General features: G+C 47.1%; 1 protein-coding gene across 3 annotated transcripts in view; it reads right to left on the bottom strand.

Moving 5' to 3' along the window:
- LOC106611285 (metastasis-associated protein MTA1) overlaps positions 1-26,714 on the bottom strand; it is an 89,392-nt gene that overhangs the window by 21,919 nt on the left and 40,759 nt on the right. For all 3 annotated transcript variants that reach the window (XM_045723624.2, XM_082955764.1, XM_045723625.2), the window contains 6 exons: positions 21,548-21,680; positions 16,341-16,404; positions 14,774-14,891; positions 13,727-13,829; positions 5,852-5,951; positions 33-221 (listed from right to left, as the gene is read on the bottom strand). In XM_045723624.2, the coding sequence (XP_045579580.1) occupies positions 33-221; positions 5,852-5,951; positions 13,727-13,829; positions 14,774-14,891; positions 16,341-16,404; positions 21,548-21,680 (707 nt within the window). The remainder of the gene's footprint in view (positions 1-32; positions 222-5,851; positions 5,952-13,726; positions 13,830-14,773; positions 14,892-16,340; positions 16,405-21,547; positions 21,681-26,714) is intronic.

The following is a 26,714-nucleotide window of genomic DNA, read 5'->3' as shown; positions in this document are numbered from 1 at the left end:
TGTCTGTCTGCCCGTTGTTCGTCTGTACTCACAAAGTCCTGTTGTATGTCTGTGAAGTCTTTTCCGTATTTCTCCAGGGCCTCTTCAAACAGGTTGGCCTCTGAGGCGCTCCACTCCTCCATCTCGTCCCGGCAGAGAATAGGTCCTCCCTGGGGAACCAGGGCAGCGATGGCCCGTGTCATGTCATAACCCGTCTTATCCAAGGTGTCCATGGCATGGAACTGGGGAGAAGATAGGATTGGGGGAAATATTGTGTTGTGTTCAGTAGGCAGAAAACACGAAGAAACAGGGAGGTACCATCTGTATTTGTCCAATAAGAAACACTTCGGTCGGGTTTACTGTGTGCTCTAATGAACATGTATGCCCCTGGATTTCACCTATACCCAGCCAACAAAACACACCTTTGTAACAAACAAACCGAGCAAAAGGTCCCTATTTTTCTGTCTGTCAAAGCCACCAAGGTTAATGGTTCAGCATAGTCTATTAAGGATGTGCTATTATCTTGTTACTTGTCTTAGTCAGTGTGAGGGTCTCTCTATTCATGAGTGTAAGAGTTGATTTGTGTGCTGTGCGCATGTTGTTTTCATGTATGTGTGCTGTGCGCATGTTGTTTTCATGTATATGTATGTGTGCATGTTGTTTTCATGTATATGTATATGTGCATGTTGTTTTCATGTATATGTACAGTGAGGGGAAAAAAGTATTTGATCCCCTGCTGATTTTGTACGTTTGCCCACTAACAAAGATATGATCAGTCTATAATTTTAATGGTAGGTTTATTTGAACAGTGAGAGACAGGATAACAACAAAAAAATCCAGAAAAACGCATGTCAAAAATGTTATAAATTGATTTGCATTTTAATGAGGGAAATAAGTACTTGACCCCTCTCAATCAGAAAGAATTCTGGTCTCAGGTGTCTTTTATACAGGTAACGAGCTGAGATTAGGAGCACACTTAAAGGAAGTGCTCCTAATCTGAGCTTGTTACCTGTATAAAAGACACCTGTCCACAGAAGCAATCAATCAATCAGATTCCCAACTCTCCACCATGGCCAAGACCAAAGAGCTCTTCAAGGATGTCAGGGACAAGATTGTAGTCCTACACAAGGCTGGAATGGGCTACAAGACCATCACCAAACAGCTTGGTGAGAAGGTGACAACAGTTGGTGCGATTATTCGCAAATGGAAGAAACACAAAAGAACTGTCAATCTCCCTCGGCCTGGGGCTCCATGAAAGATCTCACCTCGTGGAGTTGCAATGATCATGAGAATGGTGAGGAATCAGCCCAGAACTACACGGGAGGATCTTGTCAATGATCTCAAGGCAGCTGGGTCCATAGTCACCAAGAAAACAATTGGTAACACACTACGCCGTGAAGGACTGAAATCCTGCAGCGCCCGCAACGTCCCCCTGCTCAAGAAAGCACATATACATGCCCGTCTGAAGTTTGCCAATGAACATCTGAATGATTCAGAGGACAACTGGGTGAAAGTGTTGTGGTCAGATGAGACCAAAATGGAGCTCTTTGGCATCAATTCAACTCGCCGTGTTTGGAGGAGGAGGAATGCTGCCTATGACCCCAAGAACACCATCCCCACCGTCAAACATGGAGGTGGAAACATTATGCTTTGAGGGTGTTTTTCTGCTAAGGGAACAGGACAACTTCACCACATCAAAGGGACGATGGACAGGGCCATGTACCGTCAAATCTTGGGTGAGAACCTCCTTCCCTCAGCCAGGGCATTGAAAATGGGTCGTGGATGAGTATTCCAGCATGACAATGACCCAAAACACATGGCCAAGGCAACAAAGGAGTGGCTCAAGAAGAAGCACATTAAGGTCCTGGAGTGGCCTAGCCAGTCTCCAGACCTTAATCCCATAGAAAATCTGTGGAGGGAGCTGAAGGTTCGAGTTGCCAAACGTCAGCCTCGAAACCTTAATGACTTGGAGAAGATCTGCAAAGAGGAGTGGGACAAAATCCCTCCTGAGATGTGTGCAAACCTGGTGGCCAACTACAAGAAACGTCTGACCTCTGTGATTGCCAACAAGGGTTTTGCCACCAAGTACTAAGTCATGTTTTGCAGAGGGGTCAAATACTTATTTCCCTCATTAAAATGCAAATCAATTTATAACATTTTTGACATGCGTTTTTCTGGATTTTTTTGTTGTTGCTGTTCTCTCACTGTTCAAATAAACCTACCATTAAAATTATAGACTGATCATTTCTTTGTCAGTGGGCAAACGTACAAAATCAGCAGGGGATCAAATACTTTTTTCCCTCACTGTATGTGTAGTGTGTGCCTGTTGTTTTCATGTATATGTATGTGTGCATGTTGTTTTCATGTATATGTATGTGTGCTGTGTGCATGTTGTTTTCATGTATATGTATGTGTGCATGTTGTTTTCATGTACAGTAGTGGCCAAAGTTTTGAGAATGACACAAATATACATTTCCACAAAGTTTGCTGCTTCAGTGTCTTTAAATATTTTTGTCAGATGTTCTATGGAATACTGAAGTATAATTACAAGCATTTCATAAGTGTCAAAGGCTTTTATTGATAATTACATGAAGTTGATGCAAAGAGTCAATATTTGCACTGTTGACCCTTCTTTTTCAAGACCTCTGCAATCCGCCCTGGCATGCTGTCAATTAACTTCTGGGCCACATCCTGACTGATGGCAGCACATTCTTGCATAATCAATGCTTGGAGTTTGTCAGAATTTGTTGGTTTTTGTTTGTTCACCCGCCTCTTGAGGATTGACCACAAGTTCTCAATGGGATTAAGGTCTGGGGAGTTTCCTGGCCATGGAACCAAAATATCAATGTTTTGTTCCCCGAGCAACTTAATTCTCACTTTTGCCTTATGCCAAGGTGCTCCATCATGCTGGAAAAGGCATTGTTTGTCACCAAATTGTTCCTAGATGGTTGGGAGAAGTTGCTCTCGGAGGATGTGTTGGTACCATTCTTTATTCATGGCTGTGTTCTTAGGCAAAATTGTGAGTGAGCCCACTCCCTTGGATGAGAAGCAACTCCACACTTGAATGTTCTCAGGATGCTTTACTGTTGGCATGACACAGGACTGATGGTAGCGCTCACCTTGTCTTCTCCGAACAAGCTTTTTACCGGATGCCCCAAACAATCGGAAAGGGGATTCATCAGAGAAAATGACTTTACCCCAGTCCTCAGCAGTCCAACCCCTGTACCTTTTGCAGAATATCAGTCTGTCCCTGATGTTTTTCCTGGAGAGAAGTGGCTTCTTTGCTGCCCTTCTTGACACCAGGCCATCCTCCAAAAGTATTATCCTCACTGTGTGTGCAGATGCACTCACACCTGCCTGCTTGAGCAAGCTCTGTACTGGTGGTGCCCCGATCCCGCAGCTGAATCAACTTTAAGAGACGGTCCTGGCACTTGCTGGACTTTCTTGGGCGCCCTGAAGCCTTCTTCACAACAATTGAACTGCTCTCCTTGAAGTTCTTGATGATCCGAATAATGGTTGATTTAGGTGCAATCTTACTGGCAGCAATATCCTTGCCTGTGAAGCCCTTTTTGTGCAAAGCAATGATGACGACACGTGTTTCCTTGCAGGTAACCATGATTGACAGAGGAAGAACAATGATTACAAGCATCACCCTCCTTTTGAAGCTTCCAGTCTGTTATTCGAACTCTATCAGCATGACAGAGTGATCTCCAGCCTTGTCCTCGTCAACACTCACACCTGTGTTAACGAGAGAATCACTGACATGATGTCAGCTGGTCCTTTTGTGGCAGGGCTGAAATGCAGTGGAAACGTTTTTTGGGGGATTCAGTTCATTTGCATGGCAAGAGGGACTTTGCAATTAATTGCGATTCATCTGATCACTCTTCATAACATTCTGGAGTATATGCAAATTGCCATCATACAAACTGAGGGAGCAGACTTTGTGAAAATGTACATTTGTGTCATTCTCAAAACTTTTGGCCACGGCTGTATATGTATGTGTGCTGTGCGCATGTTGTTCTTCATGTACAGTACCAGTCAAAAGTTTGGACACACCTACTCATTCAACGGTTTTTCTTTATTTTTACTATTTTCTACATTGTAGAATAACAGTGAAGTCATCAAAACTATGAAATAACACATATGGAATCATATAGTAACCAAAAAGTGTTAAACAAATCAAAATATATTTTATATTTGAGATTCTCCAAAGTAGCCACCCTTTGCCTTGTTGACAGCTTTGCACACTCTTGGCATTCTCTCAACCAGCTTCATGAGGTAGACACCTGGAATGCATTTCAATTAACAGGTGTGCCTTGTTAATTTGTGGAATTACTTTCCTTCCTGCGTTTGAGCCAATCAGTTGTGTTGTGACAAGATAGGGGTGGTATACAGAAGATAGCCCTATTTGGTAGAAGACCAAGTCCATATTATGGCAAGAAGGTCAGTCAATCCGGAACATTTCAAGAACTTTGACAGTTTCTTCAAGCGCAGTCGCAAAAACCATCAAGCGCTATGATGAAACTGGCTCTCATGAGGACCACCACAGGAAAGGAAGACCCAGAGTTACCTCTGCTGCAGAGGATACGTTCATTAGTTAACTGCACCTCAGATTGCAGCCCAAATAAATGCTTCACAGAGTTCAAGTAACAAACACATCTCAACATCAACTGTTCAGAGGAGACTGTGTGAATCAGGCCTTCATGGACTAAAGGGCACCAATAAGAAGAAGAGACTTGCTTAGGGGAAAAAAACACGAGCAATGGACATTAGACCCGTGGAAATTTGTCCTTTGGTCTGATGAGTCCAAATTTGAGATTTTTGGTTCCAACCACCATGTCTTTGTGAGATGCAGAGTAGGTGAACGGATGATCTCTGCATGTGTGGTTCCCACCGTGAAGCATGGAGGATGTGTGATGGTGCTTTGCAGTTGACACTGTGATTTATTTAGAATTCAAGGCACACTTAACCAGCATGGCTACCACAGCATTCTGCAGCGATACGCCATCCCATCTGGTTTTCGCTTAGTGGGACTATCATTTGTTTTTCAACAGGACAACGACCCAAAACCCCCCTCCAGGCTGTGAGAGTGATGGAGTGCTGCATCAGATGACCTGGCCTCCACAATCACCCGACCTCAACCCAATTGAGATGGTTTGGGATGAGTTGGACTGCAGAGTAAAGGAAAAGCAGCCAACAAGTGCTCAGCATATGTGAGAACTCCTTCAAGACTGTTGGAAAAGCATTCCTCACGAAGCTGGTTGAGAGAATGCCAAGAGTGTGCAAAGCTGTCATCAAGGCAAAGGTTGGCTACTTTAAAAAATCTAAAATATATTTTGATTTGTTTAACACTTTTTTGGTTACTACATGATTCCATATGTGTTATTTCATAGTTTTGATGTCTTCACTATTATTCTACAATGTAGAAAATAGTCAAAATAAAGAAAAACCCTTGAATGAGTAGGTGTGTCCAAACTTTTGACTGGTACTGTATATGGATGTGTGTTGTGAGCATGTTGTTTTCATGTATATGGATGTGTGTGTTTGTGTGTACGCTGTAGCTCGGAGGCCTGTGTTCCATGTTTTATGTATGAGGTGCAGAATTGGGCCGGAACATGGCCACAAGCCTGCTCGTTACTGATACTCAGACACACACACGCAATATCACACACACGCTCAGTCACACAGAGATGCCCCATACACACACATAGACACACATGCGCACGAATGCACCCACGCACACCCACTCACACCCACTACTGAAGCTCCCAGCATACCCCTGGGCTAACAGCAATCCTGCCGAGCCCTCACCTCTGGCCTGACCTTACCTAGGGCAGTGGGCAATGTGTGTATGTTTGTGTGTGTGTCTTACTAGGGTGATGTCTCTAGAGGCAGCAGCAGCACTCATGTGAAGACTGGGCTGCCGGACAGAACTACTGCAGTCTAGAGCCCGCGCAAAGGTACCCACTGACCTGAGAGACATAGGAATGGAGAGAGGAAGGGGGAGAGAGGGAGGGATGACAGAGAGGGAGGGGGAAGGATGAGAGAGACAATGGGGGGGAGAGACAAGGAAGGAAAGAGATGGGGGAGAGAGACAAGGCAGGAAAGAGATTGGGGAGAAAGAGCGAGACCAGGAGGGAAAGAGATGGGTGAGAAGAGAGAGATAAGCAAGAGGAGTTTGTGTTAACCATCCAGATTTAGAGGTATGACAACATAGCGCAGAGCTAAGAGGAAGATGTGTCAAGAAACCCCTCTACCTCCCACCAGACCAGTCTTCTATCCCCTCCACCAGACCAGTCTTCTAACCCCTCCACCAGTCCAGTCTTCTAACTCCTCCACCAGACCAGTCTTCTAACCTGTCCACCTCCCACCAGACCAGTCTTCTAACCCCTCCACTTCCACCAAACCAGTCTTCTAACCCCTCCACTTCCACCAAACCAGTCTTCTAACCCCTCCACCAGTCCAGTCTTCTAACCCGTCCACCTCCCACCAGACCAGTCTTCTAACCCCTCCACCAGACCAGTCTTCTAACCCCTCCACCAGACCAGTCTTCTAACCCCTCCACCAGACCAGTCTTCTAACCCCTCCACCAGACCAGTCTTCTAACCCCTCCACCAGTCCAGTCTTCTAACCCCTCCACCAGTCCAGTCTTCTAACCCCTCCACCAGTCCAGTCTTCTAACCCCTCCACCAGACCAGTCTTCTAACCCCTCTACCAGTCCAGTCTTCTAACCCGTCCACCTCCCACCAGACCAGTCTTCTAACCCCTCCACCTCCACCAGACCAGTCTTCTAACCCCTCCACCTCCCACCAGACCAGCCTTCTAACCCCTCCACCAGACCAGTCTTCTAACCCCTCCACCTCCACCAGACCTGTCTTCTAACCCCTCCACCTCCACCAGACCAGCCTTCTAACCCCTCCACCTCCACCAGACCTGTCTTCTAACCCCTCCACCTCCACCAGACCAGTCTTCTAACCCCTCCACCTCCCACCAGACCAGCCTTCTAACCCCTCCACCTCCCACCAGACCTGTCTTCTAACCCCTCCACCTCCACCAGACCAGTCTTCTAACCCCTCCACCTCCACCAGACCTGTCTTCTAACCCCTCCACCTCCACCAGACCAGTCTTCTAACCCCTCCACCTCCCACCAGACCAGTCTTCTAACCCCTCCACCAGACCAGTCTTCTAACCCCTCCACCAGACCAGTCTTCTAACCCCTGCACCAGACCAGTCTTCTAACCCCTCCACCAGACCAGTCTTCTAACCCCTCCACCTCCACCAGACCAGTCTTCTAACCCCTCCACCAGACCAGTCTTCTAACCCCTCCACCAGACTAGTCTTCTAACCCCTCCACCAGACTAGTCTTCTAACCCCTCCACCTCCCACCAGTCCAGTCTTCTAACCCGTCCACCTCCCACCAGACCAGTCTTCTAACCCCTCCACCTCCACCAGACCAGCCTTCTAACCCCTCCACCTCCACCAGACCTGTCTTCTAACCCCTCCACCTCCACCAGACCAGTCTTCTACCCGCTCCACCTCCCACCAGACCAGTCTTCTAACCCCTCCACCAGACCAGTCTTCTAACCCCTCCACCTCCACCAGACCAGTCTTCTAACCCCTCCACCTCCCACCAGAACAGTCTTCTAACCCCTCCACCAGTCCAGTCTTCTAACCCCTCCACCAGTCCAGTCTTCTAACCCCTCCACCAGACCAGTCTTCTAACCCCTCCACCAGTCCAGTCTTCTAACCCCTCCACCTCCCACCAGTCCATTCTTCTAACCCCTCCACCAGACCAGTCTTCTAACCCCTCCACCAGTCCAGTCTTCTAACCCCTCCACCAGACCAGTCTTCTAACCCCTCCACCAGACCGGTCTTCTAACCCCTCCACCAGACCAGTCTTCTAACCCCTCCACCAGACCAGTCTTCTAACCCCTCCACCAGACCAGTCTTCTAACCCCTCCACCTCCACCAGTCCAGTCTTCTAACCCCTCCACCAGACCAGTCTTCTAACCCCTCCACCAGACCAGTCTTCTAACCCCTCCACCTCCCACCAGACCAGTCTTCTAACCCCTCCACCTCCACCAGACCAGTCTTCTAACCCTCCACCTCCCACCAGACCAGTCTTCTAACCCCTCCACCTCCACCAGACCAGTCTTCTAACTCCTCCACCTCCCACCAGACCAGTCTTCTAACCCCTCCACCTCCCACCAGACCAGTCTTCTAACCCCTCCACCAGACCAGTCTTCTAACCCCTCCACCTCCACCAGACCAGTCTTCTAACCCCTCCACCTCCCAACAGACCAGTCTTCTAACCCCTCCACCTCCCACCAGACCAGTCTTCTAACCCCTCCACCAGACCAGTCTTCTAACCCCTCCACCAGACCAGTCTTCTAACCCCTCCACCAGACCAGTCTTCTAACCCCTCCACCAGACCAGTCTTCTAACCCCTCCACCAGACCAGTCTTCTAACCCTTCCACCAGACCAGTCTTCTAACCCCTCCAACAGACCAGTCTTCTAACCCCTCCACCAGACCAGTCTTCTAACCCCTCCACCAGTCCAGTCTTCTAACCCCTCCACCAGACCAGTCTTCTAACCCCTCCACCCGACCAGTCTTCTAACCCCTCCACCAGACCAGTCTTCTAACCCCTCCACCAGTCCAGTCTTCTAACCCCTCCACCAGACCAGTCTTCTAACCCCTCCACCAGTCCAGTCTTCTAACCCCTCCACCAGTCCAGTCTTCTAACCCCTCCACCTCCCACCAGACCAGCCTTCTAACCCCTCCACCTCCACCAGACCAGTCTTCTAACCCCTCCACCTCCACCAGACCAGTCTTCTAACCCCTCCACCTCCACCAGACCAGTCTTCTAACCCCTCCACCTCCCACCAGACGAGTCTTCTAACCCCTCCACCAGACCAGTCTTCTAACCCCTCCACCAGACCAGTCTTCTAACCCCTCCACCAGACCAGTCTTCTAACCCCTCCACCTCCCACCAGACCAGCCTTCTAACCCCTCCACCTCCACCAGACCAGTCTTCTAACCCCTCCACCTCCACCAGACCAGTCTTCTAACCCCTCCACCAGACCAGTCTTCTAACCCCTCCACCTCCCACCAGACGAGTCTTCTAACCCCTCCACCAGACCAGTCTTCTAACCCCTCCACCAGACCAGTCTTCTAACCCCTCCACCAGACCAGTCTTCTAACCCCTCCACCAGACCAGTCTTCTAACCCCTCCACCAGACCAGTCTTCTAACCCATCCACCTCCCACCAGACCAGTCTTCTAACCCCTCCACCTCTACCAGACCAGTCTTCTAACCCTCCACCTCCCACCAGACCAGTCTTCTAACCCCTCCACCTCCACCAGACCAGCCTTCTAACCCCTCCACCTCCACCAGACCTGTCTTCTAACCCCTCCACCTCCACCAGACCAGTCTTCTACCCGCTCCACCTCCCACCAGACCAGTCTTCTAACCCCTCCACCAGACCAGTCTTCTAACCCCTCCACCTCCACCAGACCAGTCTTCTAACCCCTCCACCTCCCACCAGAACAGTCTTCTAACCCCTCCACCAGTCCAGTCTTCTAACCCCTCCACCAGACCAGTCTTCTAACCCCTCCACCAGTCCAGTCTTCTAACCCCTCCACCTCCCACCAGTCCATTCTTCTAACCCCTCCACCAGACCAGTCTTCTAACCCCTCCACCAGACCAGTCTTCTAACCCCTCCACCAGACCAGTCTTCTAACCCCTCCACCAGACCAGTCTTCTAACCCCTCCACCAGACCAGTCTTCTAACCCCTCCACCAGACCAGTCTTCTAACCCCTCCACCTCCACCAGTCCAGTCTTCTAACCCCTCCACCAGACCAGTCTTCTAACCCCTCCACCAGACCAGTCTTCTAACCCCTCCACCTCCCACCAGACCAGTCTTCTAACCCCTCCACCTCCACCAGACCAGTCTTCTAACCCTCCACCTCCCACCAGACCAGTCTTCTAACCCCTCCACCTCCACCAGACCAGTCTTCTAACTCCTCCACCTCCCACCAGACCAGTCTTCTAACCCCTCCACCTCCCACCAGACCAGTCTTCTAACCCCTCCACCAGACCAGTCTTCTAACCCCTCCACCTCCACCAGACCAGTCTTCTAACCCCTCCACCTCCCAACAGACCAGTCTTCTAACCCCTCCACCTCCCACCAGACCAGTCTTCTAACCCCTCCACCAGACCAGTCTTCTAACCCCTCCACCAGACCAGTCTTCTAACCCCTCCACCAGACCAGTCTTCTAACCCCTCCACCAGACCAGTCTTCTAACCCTTCCACCAGACCAGTCTTCTAACCCTTCCACCAGACCAGTCTTCTAACCCCTCCACCAGACCAGTCTTCTAACCCCTCCACCAGACCAGTCTTCTAACCCCTCCACCCGACCAGTCTTCTAACCCCTCCACCCGACCAGTCTTCTAACCCCTCCACCCGACCAGTCTTCTAACCCCTCCACCAGTCCAGTCTTCTAACCCCTCCACCAGTCCAGTCTTCTAACCCCTCCACCAGACCAGTCTTCTAACCCCTCCACCAGTCCAGTCTTCTAACCCCTCCACCAGTCCAGCCTTCTAACCCCTCCACCTCCCACCAGACCAGCCTTCTAACCCCTCCACCTCCACCAGACCAGTCTTCTAACCCCTCCACCTCCACCAGACCAGTCTTCTAACCCCTCCACCTCCACCAGACCAGTCTTCTAACCCCTCCACCTCCCACCAGACGAGTCTTCTAACCCCTCCACCAGACCAGTCTTCTAACCCCTCCACCAGACCAGTCTTCTAACCCCTCCACCTCCCACCAGACCAGCCTTCTAACCCCTCCACCTCCACCAGACCAGTCTTCTAACCCCTCCACCAGACCAGTCTTCTAACCCCTCCACCTCCCACCAGACCAGTCTTCTAACCCCTCCACCTCTACCAGACCAGTCTTCTAACCCTCCACCTCCTACCAGACCAGTCTTCTAACCCCTCCACCTCCACCAGACCAGTCTTCTAACCCCTCCACCTCCCACCAGACCAGTCTTCTAACCCCTCCACCAGACCAGTCTTCTAACTCCTCCATCTCCACCAGACCAGTCTTCTAACCCCTCCACCTCCACCAGAACAGTCTTCTAACCCCTCCATCTCCACCAGACCAGTCTTCTAACCCCTCCACCAGACCAGTCTTCTAACCCCTCCATCTCCACCAGACCAGTCTTCTAACCCCTCCACCTCCACCAGACCAGTCTTCTAACCCCTCCACCAGACCAGTCTTCTAACCCCTCCACCAGACCAGTCTTCTAACCCCTCCACCTCCACCAGACCAGTCTTCTAACCCCTCCACCTCCCAACAGACCAGTCTTCTAACCCCTCCACCTCCCACCAGACCAGTCTTCTAACCCCTCCACCAGACCAGTCTTCTAACCCCTCCACCAGACCAGTCTTCTAACCCCTCCACCAGACCAGTCTTCTAACCCCTCCACCAGACCAGTCTTCTAACCCTTCCACCAGACCAGTCTTCTAACCCCTCCACCAGACCAGTCTTCTAACCCCTCCACCAGACCAGTCTTCTAACCCCTCCACCAGACCAGTCTTCTAACCCCTCCACCCGACCAGTCTTCTAACCCCTCCACCCGACCAGTCTTCTAACCCCTCCACCAGTCCAGTCTTCTAACCCCTCCACCAGTCCAGTCTTCTAACCCCTCCACCAGACCAGTCTTCTAACCCCTCCACCAGTCCAGTCTTCTAACCCCTCCACCAGTCCAGCCTTCTAACCCCTCCACCTCCCACCAGACCAGCCTTCTAACCCCTCCACCTCCACCAGACCAGTCTTCTAACCCCTCCACCTCCACCAGACCAGTCTTCTAACCCCTCCACCTCCACCAGACCAGTCTTCTAACCCCTCCACCTCCCACCAGACGAGTCTTCTAACCCCTCCACCAGACCAGTCTTCTAACCCCTCCACCAGACCAGTCTTCTAACCCCTCCACCTCCCACCAGACCAGCCTTCTAACCCCTCCACCTCCACCAGACCAGTCTTCTAACCCCTCCACCAGACCAGTCTTCTAACCCCTCCACCTCCCACCAGACGAGTCTTCTAACCCCTCCACCAGACCAGTCTTCTAACCCCTCCACCAGACCAGTCTTCTAACCCCTCCACCAGACCAGTCTTCTAACCCCTCCACCAGACCAGTCTTCTAACCCCTCCACCAGACCAGTCTTCTAACCCCTCCACCAGACCAGTCTTCTAACCCATCCACCTCCCACCAGACCAGTCTTCTAACCCCTCCACCTCTACCAGACCAGTCTTCTAACCCTCCACCTCCTACCAGACCAGTCTTCTAACCCCTCCACCTCCACCAGACCAGTCTTCTAACCCCTCCACCTCCCACCAGACCAGTCTTCTAACCCCTCCACCAGACCAGTCTTCTAACTCCTCCATCTCCACCAGACCAGTCTTCTAACCCCTCCACCTCCACCAGAACAGTCTTCTAACCCCTCCATCTCCACCAGACCAGTCTTCTAACCCCTCCACCAGACCAGTCTTCTAACCCCTCCATCTCCACCAGACCAGTCTTCTAACCCCTCCACCTCCACCAGACCAGTCTTCTAACCCCTCCACCAGACCAGTCTTCTAACCCTCCACCTCCTACCAGACCAGTCTTCTAACCCCTCCACCTCCACCAGACCAGTCTTCTAACCCCTCCACCTCCCACCAGACCAGTCTTCTAACCCCTCCACCTCCCACCAGACCAGTCTTCTAACCCCTCCACCAGACCAGTCTTCTAACTCCTCCATCTCCACCAGACCAGTCTTCTAACCCCTCCACCAGACCAGTCTTCTAACTCCTCCATCTCCACCAGACCAGTCTTCTAACCCCTCCACCTCCACCAGAACAGTCTTCTAACCCCTCCATCTCCACCAGACCAGTCTTCTAACCCCTCCACCAGACCAGTCTTCTAACCCCTCCATCTCCACCAGACCAGTCTTCTAACCCCTCCACCTCCACCAGACCAGTCTTCTAACCCCTCCACCAGACCAGTCTTCTAACCCTCCACCTCCTACCAGACCAGTCTTCTAACCCCTCCACCTCCACCAGACCAGTCTTCTAACCCCTCCACCTCCCACCAGACCAGTCTTCTAACCCCTCCACCTCCCACCAGACCAGTCTTCTAACCCCTCCACCAGACCAGTCTTCTAACTCCTCCATCTCCACCAGACCAGTCTTCTAACCCCTCCACCTCCACCAGAACAGTCTTCTAACCCCTCCATCTCCACCAGACCAGTCTTCTAACCCCTCCACCAGACCAGTCTTCTAACCCCTCCATCTCCACCAGACCAGTCTTCTAACCCCTCCACCTCCACCAGACCAGTCTTCTAACCCCTCCACCAGACCAGTCTTCTAACCCCTCCACCTCCCACCAGACCAGTCTTCTAACCCCTCCACCTCCACCAGACCAGTCTTCTAACCCCTCCACCTCCACCAGACCAGTCTTCTAACCCCTCCATCAGACCAGTCTTCTAACCACCTCCACCCTTATACCACAAAAGAGTCTATCTTACCAACGACTACCACAAAAACCCTGCTCCACCTCCTCCTAGTCCCACCAGAGTCTTACTGAAAAAGCATTTTACATTTCCTATCCACCTCACAGCAGTCTTACCAAGCTACTAGCACCTCCCACCACAGTAGAGCCACAACCCTTCCACCATAGCCCACCGGACCGGAGCCACTTACCGAGCCACAACCAGGAACTGGTCGATCTGTTTCTCTGTGAGGGGGCTGCTGGGGTCCCACACCTTCTCCTCCAGCTTGGCCAGGTCCCTGCCATCCTCCTCACCTGGAGATCCAGTTAGCACAGTCACCCGTTAGAAACCAGTTAGCACAGTCACCCCATACAAACCAGTTAACACAGTCACCCCTTATAAACCAGTTAGCACAGTCACCCCATACAAACCAGTTAACAGTTACCCATTAGAAACCAGTTAGCACATCACTCGTTAGAAACCAGTTAGCACAGTCACCCCATACAAACCAGTTAGCACAGTCACCCGTTAGAAACCAGTTAGCACAGTCACCCCATACAAACCAGTTAACACAGTCAATGTTATAAACCAGTTAGCACAGTCACCCCATACAAAACAGTTAACACAGTCACCCAGTCTGCTACACTACACCAACCTGACTAAACCGCCCTGTGGGTTTTTAAACTAAACTTATGACGGTGCAGCAAAGTGAGGACACAGACATGCCCTCTGGTTCTCCATCAGTCTTGGGGTGATGTGGTTCTGCTTCCTCATAAAACTTGCTTGTAGACACATCCACACACTCTGACATAACGTTGTATATCCTGTCCTCTGGCCCTCTCAAACACTATTGGGGTGATATGGCTCCTCACTAAAACTCACACTCTGATTCACACTTTGACATAACGTTGTATATCCTGTCCTCTCAAACACTATTGGGGAGACATGGCTCCTCACTAAAACTCACACTCTGATTCACACTCTTTGACATAACGTTGCATAATAGTTTCCAGTGCAGTGTGATACACGCCCATGCCCTCCCACTGACTGCGCCCTGAGATGAGATAGGACCCTGCCTGCAGTATCAAAGAGAATACTAGCCAAGAGGCTAATCTACAGGCTAGCGTGACACATTTTGCTATGGGAAATGCTAACAGTTCAGTCTTTCGTATGAGTGTCTTTGGCGTACGTACCCTAATTGCACCTGTAAGTCACTCTGGATAAGAGCGTCTGATAAATGACTAAAATGTAAATGTACCCTCTTTGAGGAAGTCTGTGATGTCTGCCTGGTACTTGTTCCCCACCCTGATCTCCCCTTTATCAGCCAGAAGAGTCTTCTGTTGGGGGTCGTAGACCAGGGAGTAGAAGAACGCATCCTGGAGAGAGGGATAGAGAGAAGGATGGAGAGGGAGGACAAGAGAGAGGGACAGATAGGGAGGAGAGAGAGATGAGAGATGGAGAGGGAGGACAAGAGAGAGGGGACAGATAGGGATAGAGAGGGTGGACAAGAGAGAGGGACAGATAGGGAGGAGAGAGGGATGGAGAGAGGGATGGAGAGGGAGGACAAGAGAGAGGGACAGATAGGGATGGAGAGAGAGATTGAGAGGGAGGAGAGAGGGATGGAGAGAGGGATGAAGAGGGAGGACAAGAAAGAGGGACAGAGAGGGATGGAGAGGAAGGACAAGAGAGAGGGACAGATAGGGAGGAGAGAGGGATGGAGAGAGGGATGAGAGGGAAGACAAGAGAGAGGGACAGATAGGGAGGAGAGAGGGATGGAGAGAGGGATGAGAGGGAAGACAAGAGAGAGGGACAGATAGGGAGGAGAGAGAGATGGAGAGGGAGACCAAGAGAGAGGGACAGATAGGGAGGAGAGAGGGAGGACAAGAGAGAGGGGACAGATAGGGAGGAGAGAGGGATGGAGAGAGGACAAGGGAGAGGGACAGATAGGGAGGAGAGAGAGATGGAGAGGGAGGACAAGAGAGAGGGACAGATAGGGAGGAGAGAGAGATGGAGAGGGAGGACAAGAGAGAGGGACAGATAGGGAGGAGAGAGGGATGGAGAGGGAGGACAAGAGAGAAGGACAGATAGGGAGGAGAGAGGGATGGAGAGGGAGGACAAGAGAGAAGGACAGATAGGGAGGAGAGAGGGATGGAGAGGGAGGACAAGAGAGAGGGACAGATAGGGAGGAGAGAGAGATGGAGAGGGAGGACAAGAGAGAGGGACAGATAGGGAGGAGAGAGGGATGGAGAGGGAGGACAAGAGAGAGGGACAGATAGGGAGGAGAGAGAGATGGAGAGGGAGGACAAGAGAGAGGGGACAGATAGGGATGGAGAGGGTGGACAAGAGAGAGGGACAGATAGGGAGGAGAGAGGGATGGAGAGGGACAGATAGTGAGGAGAGAGAGATGGAGAGGGAGGACAAGAGAGAGGGGACAGATAGGGATGGAGAGGGTGGACAAGAGAGGGGACAGATAGGGATGGAGAGGGTGGATAAGAGAGGGGACAGATAGGGAGGAGAGAGGGATGGAGAGGAGAGAGTAAGAGACAGAGGATTGAAGAGGTTGAGTGGGGTTGTGTGTGTGTGTCTGTGTAGCAGCTAGTCTCTCGTCTTCTCATTACTGACTGTGAAAAGAACATTCTGGTTCAACACACTGAATTATTCATCCAGCATCAAGACACACACACATTCATTTAATATGGACTACATTTAGACAGTACATCCCATTCTCCATCCAGCAGTTCTATGTGAGGACAGGGTGTGTGTGAGTGAGAGATTGAGAGTTAGTGAGAGAGAGAAGGGCAGTGTTTGAGAGCCGAGCCACCTACCTCTCGGTCCAGATAGGACTTCAGAGCCTCTGTCTCGTTCAGCAGAGTGACACAACACTTCCCCCTGAGATGACCACACACACACACACACACACACACACACACACACACACACACACACACACACACACACACACACACACACACACACACACACACACACACACACACCACACACACACACACACACACACACACACACACACACACACACACAGAAAGTCAGAAACAACCCCTTACATGTATTATATAATGAAGCACAGTACAGCCTATATTAGGAGTGTAACGGTTCACCAAACCCATGGTTCGGTACATATTACGGTGTTGGGGTCTTGGTTCGCTTTCGGTACACAAGTTTCCCACTAGTAATTACCAGTTTGAGGGCCGGAATTTACCAGTCGTATGTGGTAAATTCCAGCTTCCCACTTGCTTACACTGCTTAGTTCAGTGCAAGATTCGCTCTTGTGCCTCTCATAAAGGGGCGTGTCTGTAGCAGGGTACATCTCCTACTCTGGGGTAATGTGATGGGCTGTCACTGTTAAGCAAGCACAACACAGGGCGCATTGGCCAATTCATTGAAACCTTCAGCTTTGGTTTGCTTACATAGAGCGAGTACTACCTGTTTGCTGAATTGGGTGCAAAAGGGAAGATCTTAAGGTGGCTATTATTAGTAACAGGTATATAATGTAGTGGGTAGTGACTCTAGCTGGTCTAGTAGCAGGTATATAATGTAGTGGGTAGTGACTCTAGCTGGTCTAGTAGTAGGTATATAATGTAGTGGGTAGTGACTCTAGCTGGTCTAGTAACAGGTATATAATGTAGTGGGTAGTGACTCTAGCTGGTCTAGTAGTAGGTATATAATGTAGTGGGTAGTGACTCTAGCTGGTCTAGTAACAGGTATATAATGTAGTGGGTAGTGACTCTAGCTGCTCTAGTAACAGGTATATAATGTAGTGGGTAGTGACTCTAGCTGGTCTAGTAGTAGGTATATAATGTAGTGGGTAGTGACTCTAGCTGCTCTAGTAACAGGTATATAATGTAGTGGGTAGTGACTCTAGCTGGTCTAGTAACAGGTATATAATGTAGTGGGTAGTGACTCTAGCTGGTCTAGTAGTAGATATATAATGTAGTGGGTAGTGACTCTAGCTGGTCTAGTAACAGGTATATAATGTAGTGGGTAGTGACTCTAGCTGGTCTAGTAACAGGTATATAATGTAGTGGGTAGTGACTCTAGCTGGTCTAGTAGTAGATATATAATGTAGTGGGTAGTGACTCTAGCTGGTTTAGTAACAGGTATATAATGTAGTGGGTAGTGACTCTAGCTGGTCTAGTAACAGGTATATAATTTAGTGGGTAGTGACTCTCGCTGGTCTAGTAGCAGGTATATAATGTAGTGGGTAGTGACTCTAGCTGGTCTAGTAGTAGATATATAATGTAGTGGGTAGTGACTCTAGCTGGTTTAGTAACAGGTATATAATGTAGTGGGTAGTGACTCTAGCTGGTCTAGTAACAGGTATATAATTTAGTGGGTAGTGACTCTCGCTGGTCTAGTAGCAGGTATATAATGTAGTGGGTAGTGACTCTAGCTGGTCTAGTAGTAGGTATATAATGTAGTGGGGAGTGACTCTAGCTGGTCTAGTAACAGGTATATAATGTAGTGGGTAGTGACTCTAGCTGGTTTAGTAACAGGTATATAATGTAGTAGGTAGTGACTCTAGCTGGTCTAGTAGTAGGTATATAATGTAGTGGGGAGTGACTCTAGCTGGTCTAGTAACAGGTATATAATGTAGTGGGTAGTGACTCTAGCTGGTCTAGTAGTAGGTATATAATGTAGTGGGGAGTGACTCTCGCTGGTCTAGTAACAGGTATATAATGTAGTGGGTAGTGACTCTAGCTGGTCTAGTAACAGGTATATAATGTAGTGGGGAGTGACTCTCGCTGGTCTAGTAACAGGTATATAATGTAGTGGGTAGTGACTCTAGCTGGTCTAGTAACAGGTATATCATGTAGTGGGTAGTGACTCTAGCTGGTCTAGTAGCAGGTATATAATGTAGTGGGTAGTGACTAACTGGTTTAGTAACAGGTATATAATGTAGTGGGTAGTGACTCTAGCTGGTCTAGTTACAGGTATATAATGTAGTGGGTAGTGACTCTAGCTGGTCTAGTAGTAGGTATATAATGTAGTAGGTAGTGACTCTAGCTGGTCTAGTAACAGGTATATAATGTAGTGGGTAGTGACTCTAGCTGGTCTAGTAGCAGGTATATAATGTAGTGGGTAGTGACTCTAGCTGGTCTAGTAGTAGGTATATAATGTAGTGGGTAGTGACTAACTGGTTTAGTAACAGGTATATAATGTAGTGGGTAGTGACTCTAGCTGGTCTAGTAACAGGTATATAATGTAGTGGGTAGTGACTCTAGCTGGTCTAGTAACAGGTATATAATGTAGTGGGTAGTGACTCTAGCTGGTCTAGTAACAGGTATATAATGTAGTGGGTAGTGACTCTAGCTGGTCTAGTAACAGGTATATAATGTAGTGGGTAGTGACTCTAGCTGGTCTAGTAACAGGTATATCATGTAGTGGGTAGTGACTCTAGCTGGTCTAGTAGCAGGTATATAATGTAGTGGGTAGTGACTCTAGCTGGTCTAGTAGTAGGTATATAATGTAGTAGGTAGTGACTCTAGCTGGTCTAGTAACAGGTATATAATGTAGTGGGTAGTGACTCTAGCTGGTCTAGTAGCAGGTATATAATGTAGTGGGTAGTGACTCTAGCTGGTCTAGTAACAGGTATATAATGTAGTGGGTAGTGACTAACTGGTTTAGTAACAGGTATATAATGTAGTGGGTAGTGACTCTAGCTGGTTTAGTAACAGGTATATAATGTAGTGGGTAGTGACTCTAGCTGGTCTAGTAACAGGTATATAATGTAGTGGGTAGTGACTAGCTGGTCTAGTAACAGGTATATCATGTAGTGGGTAGTGACTCTAGCTGGTCTAGTAGTAGGTATATAATGTAGTGGGTAGTGACTCTCGCTGGTCTAGTAGCAGGTATATAATGTAGTGGGTAGTGACTCTAGCTGGTCTAGTAGTAGGTATATAATGTAGTGGGTAGTGACTCTCGCTGGTTTAGTAACAGGTATATAATGTAGTGGGTAGTGACTCTAGCTGGTCTAGTAACAGGTATATAATGTAGTGGGTAGTGACTCTAGCTGGTCTAGTAGCAGGTATATAATGTAGTGGGTAGTGACTCTAGCTGGTTTAGTAACAGGTATATAATGTAGTGGGTAGTGACTCTAGCTGGTCTAGTAACAGGTATATAATGTAGTGGGTAGTGACTCTAGCTGGTCTAGTAGTAGGTATATAATGTAGTGGGTAGTGACTCTCGCTGGTTTAGTAACAGGTATATAATGTAGTGGGTAGTGACTCTAGCTGGTCTAGCAGTAGGTATATAATGTAGTGGGTAGTGACTCTAGCTGGTCTATTAGTAGGTAGTGACTCTAGCTGGTCTAGTAACAGGTATATAATGTAGTGGGTAGTGACTCTAGCTGGTCTAGTAGCAGGTATATAATGTAGTGGGTAGTGACTAGCTGGTCTAGTAGTAGTAGGTATATAATGTAGTGGGTAGTTACTCTAGCTGGCGCGACAAGAACAGCTCTGTGTCTCAGCTGATGTAGTGAGACACTGATGTAGTGAGACACATTTCTCTGATGTGTGTGTAGTAGGTATATAAGGTGTGATGGATTAACCTGTTGGCGCTAGGGGGCAGTATTTGCACGGCCGGATAAAAAACGTACCCGATTTAAACTGGTTACTACTCTTGCCCAGAAACTATAATATGCATATAATTAGTAGATTTGGATAGAAAACACTCTAAAGTTTCTAAAACTGTTTGAATGGTGTCTGTGAGTATAACAGAACTCATATGGCAGGCCAAAACCTGAGAAGATTCCATACAGGAAGTGCCCTGTCTGACAATTTGTTGTCCTTCTGTTGCATCTCTATCGAAAATACAGCATCTGTGCTATAACGTGATATTTTCTAAGGCTTCCATTGGCTCTCAGAAGGCGCCAGAAAGTGGAAAGGGGTGTCTGCTGTCTCTGGGCGAAGAACAGCAGGAGAGTTTGTAAGTGGTCAGCTTGGGGACAGTGAGGCTGAGATGCGTGTTCACGAGAATTCTCAATTTTTTTCTTTCAGCCTTTGAATGAATACAACGTCGCCCGGTTGGAATATTATCGCTATTTTACGAGAAAAATAGCATAAAAATGTATTTTAAACAGCATTTGACATGCTTTCGAAGTACGGTAATGGAATATTTAGATTTTTTTTTGTCACGAAATGCGCTCGCGCGTCACCCTTCGGATAGTGACCTGAACGCAAGAACAAAACGGAGCTATTTGAATATAACTATGGATTATTTGGAACCAAAACAACATTTGTTGTTGAAGTAGAAGTCCTGGGAGTGCATTCTGACGAAGAACAGCAAAGGTAATCCAATTTTTCTAATAGTAATTCTGAGTTTAGTGAGCCCCAAACTTGGTGGGCGTCAAAATAGCTAGCCGTGATGGCCGAGCTATGTACTCAGAATATTGCAAAATGTGCTTTCGCCGAAAAGCTATTTTAAAATCTGACACCGCGAATGCATAAAGGAGTTCTGTATCTATAATTCTTAAAATAATTGTTATGTATTTTGTCAACGTTAATCATGAGTAATTTAGTAAATTCACCGTAAGTTTTCGGTGGGTATGCTAGTTCTGAACATCACATGCTAATGTAAAAAGCTGTTTTTTGATATAAATATGAACTTGATTGAACAAAACATGCATGTATTGTATAACATAATGTCCTAGGAGTGTCATCTGATGAAGATCATCAAAGGTTAGTGCTGCATTTAGCTGTGGTTCTGGTTTTTGTGACATATATGGTTGCTTTGAAAATGGCTGTGTGATTATTTTTGGCAGGGTACTCTCCTGACATAATCTAATGTTTTGCTTTCGCTGTAAAGCCTTTTTGATATCGGACAATGTGGTTAGATTAACGAGAGTCTTGTCTTTAAAATGGTGTAAAATAGTCATATGTTTGAGAAATTGAAGTTATAGCATTTTTGAGGTATTTGTATTTCGCGCCACGCGATTCCACTGGCTGTTGACTAGGGTGGGACCTCGCCCAGACAGGTTAAGGGTAAGGTTAGGTGTGACAGTGTCATGGTGTACCTGATGTGTGTAGCGGGTAGTGACTCTAGCTGGCGGGACAGGAACAGCTCTCGGTGTCTCAGCTGGTGTTTCTGTTTCTCTGGCAGGTCAACTGGGTTCAACTCTGGGTTCTCCATCTCCTCCTCCATCTCTCCTGGATAGGGGTCAGAAGTCAAACACACTAATGTTAGTTAGGCGTGCGCACACACACAAAACGGGTGCACACACAGAGACACAGACACGCACACACAGTTCAGCATCTCCTCCATCTCTCCTGATTTGGGTCAAAGGTAAATACTCACATTTGGTTAGCTCAACTGAGTTCTCAATAAACCAGTGGAATCTTGCCACACACACGGAAACTTTTATTTTTTTATCGTTTTTTAATAATAATATGATTCATGTGTTAGAACAGTTAAGTCCCATCTACACAGAACAAAAATATAAACACAACATGTAAACTGTTGGTCTCATGTTTCATGAGCTGAAATTTAAAAAATCCCATATGCACAAAAAGCTTACTTCTCAAGAAAAAGAAAATGCTACAAATTTGTTTCTATCCCTGTTTAGAGAGCATTTCTCCTTTGCCGAGATAATCCATCCACCTGACAGGTGTGGCATATCAAGAATCTGATTAAACAGCATGATGATTACACATGCATCTAGCACCCCAGAAAGTGCAAGAAATTGCCCACGTTAACATATGTAGCCTAAGAAACAAGGTCCATGAAGTCAATAACTTGCTTGTAACAGATGACATTCATATTCTGACTATCTCTGAAACTCACTTAGATAATACCTTTGATGATACAGTAGAAGCAATACATGGTTATAACATCTACCGAAAAGACAAATGCCAATGGGGCGGTGTTGCAGTCTATATTCAGAACCACATTCCTGTAAAGCTTAGAGACGATCTAATGTTAAATACTGTTGAAGTAATATGGCTACAGATTCATCTGCCTCACCTAAAGCCCATTCTGGTGGGAAGCTGCTATAGACCACCAAGTGCTAACAGTCAGTATCTGGATGACGTGTGAAATGCTTGATAATGTATGAGATAAACATAAGTAATTTTCTAGGTGATTTCAATATTGATTGGCTATCATCAAGCTGCCCACTCAAGAAAAAGTGTCAAACTGTAACCAGTGCCTGCAACCTGTTTTCAGGTTATCAATCAACCTACCAGGGTAGTTACAAATAGCATAGGAATTAAATAATCAACATATATTGATCACATCTTTACAAATGCTGCAGAAATGTCCTTTAAAACAGTATCCAAATCCATAGGATGTAGTGATCACAATATAATTGCCATATCGAGGAAAACCAAAGTTTCAAAGGCTGGCCTAATATAGTATATAAGAGGTCATACAATAAGTTGTGTAGTGATTCATATGTTGTTGATGTAAAGAATATTTGCTGGTCTGTGGTGTGTAATGAGGAGCAGTCAGATGCTGCACATGACACATTTATGAAACTACTTATTCCAGTTACTAATAAGCACGCACCCATTAAGAAAATGACTGTAAAAACTGTTAAATCTCCTTGGATTGATGAGGAATTAAAAAATTGTATGGTTGAGAGGGATGGGGCAAAAGGTATGGCAAATAAGTCTGGCAGCCCAACCGATTGGCAAATGTACTGCATATTGAGAAATGTGACTGAACTGAATAAAAAGAAGAAGAAACTACACTATGAATCAAAGATAAAGTATATAAAGAATGATAGTAAAAAGCTTTGGAGCACCTTAAATGAAATGTTGGGCAAAAAGGCACACTCAGGTCCATCATTCATTAAATCAGATGGCTCATTCATCATAAAACCCACTGGTGTTGCTAACTACTGCAGGAAAAACGTACGTGTTATGGCTTTACACCCTCTGCTAAATTGTGGATAAAGAGTTACCTGTCTAACAGAACACAGAGGGTGTTCTTAAATGGAAGCCTCTCCAACATATTCCAGGTAGAATCAAGAATTACCCAGGGCAGCTGTCTAGGCCCATTACTTTTTTCAATCTTTACTAACGACATGCCACTACTACAGCAAAGAGCTGCAAATGGTTTCAGAATGGGTGGCAAGGAATAAATTAGTCCGAAATATTTCAACAACTAAAAGCATTGTATTTGGGACAAATCATTCACTAAACCCTAAACCTCAACTAAATATTGTAATGAATAATGTGGAACTTGAGCAAGTTGAGGAGACTAAACTGCTTGGAGTAACCCTGGATTGTAAACTGTCATGGTCAAAACATATTGATACAACAGTAACTAAAATGGGGAGAAGATTTGGATAGAAAACACTCTGAAGTTTCTAAAACTGTTTGAATGGTGTCTGTGAGTACAACAGAACTCATATGGCAGGCAAAACCCTGAGAAAAAGTCAACCAGGAAGTGTAGGATCTGAGAAATGTAGTTCTTCTTTCTAGTCCCTTTCAAAACTACAGTATCTGTGCTGTTACGTTGCGCTTTCAAAGGCTTCCATTGGCTGTCTAAAGCCTTCAGAAAATGGATTCAGCCTTCTCCTGTCTCTGGGCAGAGTATAGGAGCTCAGTAACTGAATGGTCTGCCTGAGGACAAAGAGATTGGATATGCGCATTCCCGCGAGCACGCTGTTTTTCTTTTTCTCCTTGAATGAATACACTATTGTCCATTTGGAATATTATCGCAGTTTTACGTAAAAAATACCATAAAAATTGATTTTAAACAGCGTTTGACATGCTTCTAAGTACGGTAATGGAACATTTTGACTTTTTGTGTCTCGAATTGCACTCGCGCGTTACCTTTTGGATAGTGACCTGAACGCGCGAACAAAACGGAGGTATTTGGACATAACTATGGATTATTTCGAACAAAAACAACATTTCTTGTGGAAGTAGCAGTCCTGGGAGTGCATTCTGACGAAGATCAGCAAAGATAATACAATATTTCTAATACTAATTCTGAGTTTAGGTTGCCCTGAACTTGGCGGGTGTCTGAATAGCCGTGATGGCGAGCTATGTACTCGAAAAATGTGCTTTCGCCGAAAAGCTATTTTAAAATCTGACACAGCGATTGCATAAAGGAGTTCTGGATCTGTAATTCTTAAAATAATTGTTATGTATTTTGTCAACGTTTATGATGAGTATTTTTGTAAATTCACTGGAAGTTTTTGGTGGGAATACATTTTCTGAACATCACGCGCCAATGTAAAAAGCTATTTTTGGATATAAATATGAACTTGATTGAACAAAACATACATGTATTGTATAACATAATGTCCTAGGAGTGTCATCTGATGAAGATCAAAGGTTAGTGCTTCATTTAGATGTGTTTTGGGTTTTATTGAAAATATATGCTTGCTTTGAAAATGGCTCTGTGGTTATTTTGGTCTATGTACTCTCCTAACATAATCTAATGTTTTGCTTTCGCTGTAAAGCATCTTTGAAATCGGACAATGTGGTTAGATTAACGAGAGTCTAATCTTTAAAATGGTGTAAAATAGTTGATTGTTTGAGAAAATCGAATTGGGGTATTTTAGTTGTTTTTGTATTTCGCGCCATGCGATCCCATTGGCTGTTGGCTAGGGGTCCCGCTGGCGGAATGGGGTTCCGCTAGCGGAACGCCTAGATGTAAGAGGTTTTAACATTACTATCAACAAGGCAGGTCCTACAGGCCCTAGTTTTGTCGCACCTGGACTTCTGTTCAGATGTGTGGTCAGGTACCACAAAGAGGGAGTTTATGCATGTCAATCTCTCCTGGCTCAAAGTGGAAGAGAGATTGACTTCATCACTACTTGTATTTGAGAGAGGTATTGACATGTTGAATGCACCGAGCTGTCTGTCTAAACTACTGGCACACAGCTCGGACACCCATGCATACTCCATCAGACATGCCACCAGAGGTCTCTTTACAGTCCCCAAGTCCAGAACAGACTATGGGAGGCGCACAGTACTACAGTCGTGGCCAAAAGTTTTGAGAATGACACAAATATTAATTTCCACAAAGTTTGCTGCTTCAGTGTCTTTAGATATTTTTGTCAGATGCTACTATGGAACACTGAAGTATAATTACAAGCATGTCAAAAGCTTTTATTGACAATTACATGAAGTTGATTCAAAGAGTCAGTATTTGCAGTGTTGACCCTTCTTTTTCAAGACCTCTGCAATCCACCCTGACATGCTGTCAATTCACTTCTGGGCCACATCCTGACTGATGGCAGCCCATTCTTGCATAATCAATGCTTGGAGTTTGTCAAAATTTGTGGGTTTTTGTTTGTCCACCCGCCTCTTGAGGATTGACCACAAGTTCTCAATGGGATCAAGGTCTGGGGAGTTTCCTGGCCATGGACCCAAAATATCAATGTTTTGTTCCCTGAGCAACTTAGTTATCACTTTTTGCCTTATGGCAAGGTACTCCATCACGCTGGAATAGGCATTGTTTGTCACCAAACTGTTCCTGGATGGTTGGGAGAAGTTTCTCTCGGAGGATGTGTTGGAACCATTCTTATTTATGGCTGTGTTCTTAGGCAAAATTGTGAGTGAGCCCTCTCCCTTGGCTGAGAAGCAACCCCACACTTGAATGGTCTCAGGATGCTTTACTGTTGGCATGACACAGGACTGATGGTAGCGCTCACCTTGTCTTCTCCGAACAAGCTTTTTTCCGGATGCCCCAAACAATCGGAAAGGGGATTCAGCAGTCCAATCCCTGTACCTTTTGCAGAATATCAGTCTGTCCCTGATGTTTTTCCTGGAGAGAAGTGGCTTCTTTGCTGCCCTTCTTGACACCAGGCCATCCTCCAAAAGTATTATCCTCACTGTGTGTGCAGATGCACTCACACCTGCCTGCTTGAGCAAGCTCTGTACTGGTGGTGCCCCGATCCCGCAGCTGAATCAACTTTAGGAGAGGGTCCGGGCGCTTGCTGGACTTTCTTGGGCGCCCTGAAGTCTTCTTCACAAAAATTGAACCGCTCTCCTTGAAGTTCTTGATGATCCGATAAATGGTTGATTTAGGTGCAATCTTACTGGCAGCAATATCCTTGCCTGAGAAGCCCTTTTTGTGCAATGCAATGATGACGGCACGTGTTTCCTTGCAGGTAACCATGGTTGACAGAGGAAGAACAATTATTCCATGCACCACCCTCCTTTTGAAGCTTCCAGTCTGTTATTCAAACTCAATCAGCATGACAGAGTGATCTCCAGCCTTGT

The sequence above is a fragment of the Salmo salar genome, chromosome 09 (assembly GCF_965601325.2).
Source record: "Salmo salar chromosome 09, fSalSal1, whole genome shotgun sequence".
Classification (NCBI taxonomy): Eukaryota; Metazoa; Chordata; class Actinopteri; order Salmoniformes; family Salmonidae; genus Salmo; species Salmo salar.
This window is presented reverse-complemented; position numbering and strand designations above follow the sequence as displayed.